The 5,508-nt window shown below is 40.5% G+C and overlaps 1 protein-coding gene across 1 annotated transcript; it reads right to left on the bottom strand.

The window, feature by feature from the left end:
• Positions 1-236: 236 nt before the first annotated feature.
• LOC113098675 (uncharacterized) lies at positions 237-5,227 on the bottom strand (the record flags this gene model as incomplete). Its single annotated transcript, XM_026263710.1, has 7 exons — positions 4,467-5,227; positions 2,108-2,264; positions 1,780-1,905; positions 1,025-1,087; positions 786-848; positions 550-612; positions 237-375 (listed from the first exon to the last, which is right to left on the bottom strand). Coding segments are annotated over exons 1-7 (824 nt in total), but the record flags the coding sequence as incomplete, so codon positions are not given.
• Positions 5,228-5,508: the final 281 nt, after the last annotated feature.

Genomic DNA, 5,508 nt, shown 5'->3' with positions numbered 1-5,508 from the left:
TGTTAACATTTGTAAATACTACAAAAATGATCCATAATTTTGTTGGGAGGTATAGCTTGTTTGTTCAGAAAATGTAAGCATTGTGGAAATGTGTTCAATGACTCCATATTGTGTGAAAACGACATGAAATGTGTGAATGGTATGGCCACAATAGACAGATGCTGTGCTAATTGTGTTTAGAGTTTTGAAAATGTGACAACTGCTTGGACAAATGCCTGTTAGCGACTGAAAAAAACTGTAAAATGAAATATGGCAGAATATCAGCTTGGAGTTGATTAGGTACACCTTTTGTCCTTTGGCGTCTTTTGGGGGTTTTGTCCTTTTTTAGCCCCTCGTTGGTGTTGGTGGCAGGGCTGGTTGACAGAAGAGCCTCCTCTAAAGTTTAGACACAGAAAAAAATATACAAGAAGGTCAGATATAGACGTGTGGCTGCTCAAGCTCATTCTACAAAAATGTCAAAGAAGGCACCAAAAGTTGAAGAGCAAATAACTAAGCTAAGCACACCGAATTGTGCTGCTATCATCGCCACTTGTTGGGACTTTGGGTTAACTGTCTCAGTCTGTGCCCCCTCGTTGGTGTTGGTGGCAGGGATGGTTGACAGAAGAGCCTCCTCTAAAGTTTTGACACAGAATATACAATATACAAGAAGGTCAGATATAGATGTATGGCTGCTCAAGCTCATTCTGCAAAAATGTCAAAGGCACCAAAAGTTGAAGAGCAAATAACTAAGCTAAGCACACCGAATTGTGCTGCTATCATCGCCACTTGTTGGGACTTTGGGTTACCTGTCTCAGTCTGTGCCCCCTCGTTGGTGTTGGTGGCAGGGATGGTTGACAGAAGAGCCTCCTCTAAAGTTTAGACAGAGAATATACAATATACAAGAAGGTCAGATATAGACATGTGGCTGCTCAAACTCTTTCTACAAAAATGTCAAAGAAGGCACCAAAGGTTGAAGAGCAAATAATTAGGCTAAGCACACTGAATTGTGGTGCTATCATCGCCAATTGGTGGGACTTTGGGTTACCTGTCTCAGTCTGTGCCCCCTCGGTGGTGTTGGTGGCAGGGCTGGTTGACAGTAGAGCCTCCTCTAAAGTTTTGACACAGAATATACAATATACAAGGTCAGATATAGATGTATGGCTGCTCAAGCTCATTCTGCAAAAATGTCAAAGAAGGCACCAAAAGTTGAAGAGCAAATAACTAGGTTAAGCACACCGAATTGTGCTGCTATAATCGTCACTTGTTGGGACTTTGGGTCAGACGTAGCATTGGCCTATGCCTTATCAATGGGGACCCTTTTCTAGATCTTTCTGTTCTGGCACCTGCTGTTGTGATTATTTATGACTATCTTTTTTTGTATAACACTGGACCTTTTGGTTCGGTGAGAAGACAATTCGACTGCCGAGGAGAGCTTCTCTAGAGAGACGGCTCCATCAACCACCTATACTTTAGACTATTCCACTTAAGTCTGTATCCTGCTGTATTACAACTCTGTAATAAACCAGCTATCTGAGCCTCTGATCCAACCTGTCAAGCTTCCTTAATTTACACTTAAACACTTCTAAGACTAAAATTCACAACGCAAAGTCAGGCTCAGTGCGAATCTCTGCCCCCTTGTTGGTGGTGGTGGCAGGGCTCGCTTAAAGGAGAGTCTTTGTAAAAGGTGTACACACAGAATATACAATGATAATAATATACTACAATAATGATAATAATATGCTGGTAAAGAACATTCTCATAAAAATATGAACGATAACAATAAAGCTATAATAAGCACACCTTGTTGTGGTGGAGGGTCTTGAATGGACTCTAAATTTAAAACAACAATGGTCTCCTCTTCTGGACCCAGTTGCAGATTACTGGTTGAGGCCTGGTTGCTAGAAGGGTCTGCTGGCACTCTCTTTCCTAATAGAATACAAGCAACGCAAAGGATGTACAATATGTAATTAGGCCAAAATGTGAAAGGTAGGAGTGATGCAAAGTAAACCAAAATCTCTCATAATACTTGAATTTAGTTTTTGATGTCATTTAGTTTTTACAGTGTCCTAAATTTTTAATCATTTGGATTGTTTAAAGATGTTATAATGCACAGTAAATGTGGAATCACCTTGAACTATCATGCTGTAGATTGCATTCATGTTATTAAGACATATATTCTCTCCCGAACTTAATTCGAGCCCCTCTGGCAGCAGCATCTTGACCTCCTTGTTGTGGTACTCAAGAAAAAGCATGGGCCTCCAGCCCACTGCATTCAGTTTCTCAATCTGAAAAAAAAAAAAAACATACTCTAAAAACAATAATAACTGCTTTATGTCTACGTTAAACTGTGCCAGTGTTATGTCTAACAGACACCAGCTCCACAACAGTATGTTTCAGATGCAACTCAGATGCACACTTTTTAACTTATGGAAGAGCTGGTGTATACTGTACATAAGCTGATATATATAACAGATGATACATTGGGGATGTGGGAAAGGTTTGAGTATATGTGGGTGGGTTTGGTGTGCCTGTCTACTTCATGTGCATGATACATGCATGAACGTGTAAGTACAGTAGCATAGTAGGGGTATTATTCTCGTCTGGCTTATACTGTTCTACAGAGCATGACTGAATTGAAACTATAACCCTCCAAGCGCAACTTCATGTAAAGAGCCCTACTAAGAGATTGGTTACAAGTTTTTGGTCTACCACACATCACATTCACTTACTCATACACATCATATTCTGTGCAATGACAGAATCTCACTCAGAAACGTGGTCGGATGGTAGCAGCATATCTTGGTTAAGGGCCCAGTCAGTGCTTCCTCACAGCTGAATACGGGTGCTCAAACTGGAGCTGTTCCCACCACACCAAACTGATTGACACAGCCCTCAACAACACCTGCCGCATTATCACGGGATGCATAAAGACAACGCCAGTCCCGTGCCTCTATGCCCTAGCTGACATTGCTCCCCCCCACCCCTGACCCCCACATAAGATTATCCATTGTCGCCCAAGACGAGTGGAGAGCACAAGAGGTTGACACCAGGCACCCCTTCACTGACACACAGCACCTCCACCACGATTGAAATCCAGATCCAGTTTCCTGCAGACAGTCCCACCTCCAGACAATCAAAGAAACATCATGGACAACATCTGGAAAGATGAATGGAACCAGCTAAATACACAAGCCCAGGACTGGATGGAGACAGGAATCACCCCTACTGAATGTCCCACCAGGGAGGCTAACCTGGAAGACCCTCAACAGACTACGAGTGGAACAGGAGAGGTGCAAAGCACTTATGAAAGCATTGGACCACCAGACAGAAGAGAAATGCAGCTGTGAAGCCCCCACCAGGACCTGGCTGAACTGACACCATCAGCTGTGACCTGCACCAGATAGTGACAAAACGATATCTGAGATTGCAACAGACTCGAAGAAGAAGAAGACGCAACTGAATGCTATGAACTAACATAAAGGCGCTTGTTGCATGAACCACTCAGTAGGGAAGAGTGAACTGTGGATGATATGGAGAGCTTTGACATACCGTAATTCCTTAAATAAAAACCGGTAGTCAAATAAATGCCGGGCCTCTTATAGTGCCTGGGTGCATGGTCAACACTGACAAATAAAGGCCGTTCTTAAATAAAGGCCGGGGGAAAATTTGTGCAGCAGAGCCAGATAACGAATGTACACGCCCACTGCTGGAGCGTTTCTCGTTCTCGAGTCGATAACCGTTTGCATCGGTTTTCAGATCACCAGTACACCGTTTCTGTCGGACGTGTCGACAGAACCGAGGAGCTGATGATACTGCGCATGTGTGATTCAGCGTGAAGCAGACCGACACACAGAGCATCTGAACCGAACTGATTCTTTTGGTGATTGATTCTGAACTGATTCTGTGCTAATGTTATGATCTCTGTCCACTGGAACACTATCACTTATTATATCACTATAATTTAAAACGGGTTATTTAAAACAATTACTTATCAAAAATTGAATTGGAAATAAAGGCCTGCCTCTAATAAAAGCCGGCTTAAAATAAAAGCCTGTTACCTTCTGCAGTTCAGGTAAATAAAGGCCCCGGCTTTTATTTGAGGAATTACGGTATGTTACAGATCTGTGGGCTATCACATACTGTAGGTGATCCTGGCTGTTTCTGGCCTGTTTCTTTAAACTTTTCCAATGATAATAGTTTAAAGTTAAGATGCTAAAAACTGATCAACCAATCACCTCCATTAAAAGTTCCATACAATGTGCAATTGAAAATATGTGCTAACCTGATGTGCTAATCAACTTCAGACTCTATGTGAGTACATCTAAAGCAGAAGTCTAAAGTTTCAGAATAGTAAGTTATAATGTAACACTCTCTCACTAAACCCCAATCCCCACTCCAAAATCATCCACACCACCTGTGTCACCACCTGGACCAAGGTCATTTTGAAGCCACATAAGTACTATGGAAATGTAGCACAGGTTACTTACCAAAATCACGGCATCATCCATTAAATGAGATGTTATTTGATTTTTCTTTTTCTTAGCCACCCAAGACTCCTTTTCCATCTTGAATTTTTCAATTTTCTTTTTCAGCCTTAGATGTTGCGGCTGTGCTGTCTTGCACATGGGGCAGACCTTACATCCATTAAATATTTTTTCCTGGCATGTAGGGCACGACTTCTTCAACCCTCCACCAGCCATGCTTTTGTTATCCTGTAAACCATAAACAAGAAAAATACAAATTCCTTAACTGTCAAGAGTTTTGAAGATTTCCGTAAAACACTTTCAGTCTTTCCACTTCAATTATCTTACAATTATCATGTAATAAACAAAATTTCAGCTATGTTGCGACTGATATGTGTGACCAATCCAGGGTCTCTAGTATTACACTATGTGACTTGCTGTTCCTACATCAAATATGCTAATCATATATCATTATAATGAAACAAAATACAAAACTATCTTTAATATATCTAAACTTGTGCTTTGTAGAAAATAAACAAATTGGGATACTTACTGTATGAAATAATTCAATAATGAAAGAAAGAGAGTATGAGTGAGTGAATGTGTGTGAGAGTGTGGGTGTGTGTGAGAGAGAAACAAGAAAGAGACAGTGAGAAACAGAGAAACAGAAAAAATGTGACAGAATGGCTCTCAAAAGTGCCTTTTTTTGTAAAGCTGTCTTGTATCTGTAACAGACAGAAAACATTATTAGAATGACCATTAGAACAAACATTTCTACATTCATTAGGACATATTAGATATATTATAGTAAAAATTAGTTACATCCTAATCAAAACATTGCAGAGAATAGAATATAAGATACCACATCCACTTGACGACATGAATATAATTTTCTTGTGAACCGACAAATTGCTTCATAAACTCTTGAATCAATCAATCTATCTATCTATTTATCTATCTATCTATAAAGCAAGAAATGTCTGTCTGTGAGTATGTATGTGTCCATCGCATATCTTACTGACCACTCATCGCAATGACCTAAGATTTTAGATGTGGCTTGCACAGG

This window comes from Carassius auratus, unplaced genomic scaffold (assembly GCF_003368295.1).
Source record: "Carassius auratus strain Wakin unplaced genomic scaffold, ASM336829v1 scaf_tig00216604, whole genome shotgun sequence".
NCBI classification, from domain to species: domain Eukaryota; kingdom Metazoa; phylum Chordata; class Actinopteri; order Cypriniformes; family Cyprinidae; genus Carassius; species Carassius auratus.
This window is presented reverse-complemented; position numbering and strand designations above follow the sequence as displayed.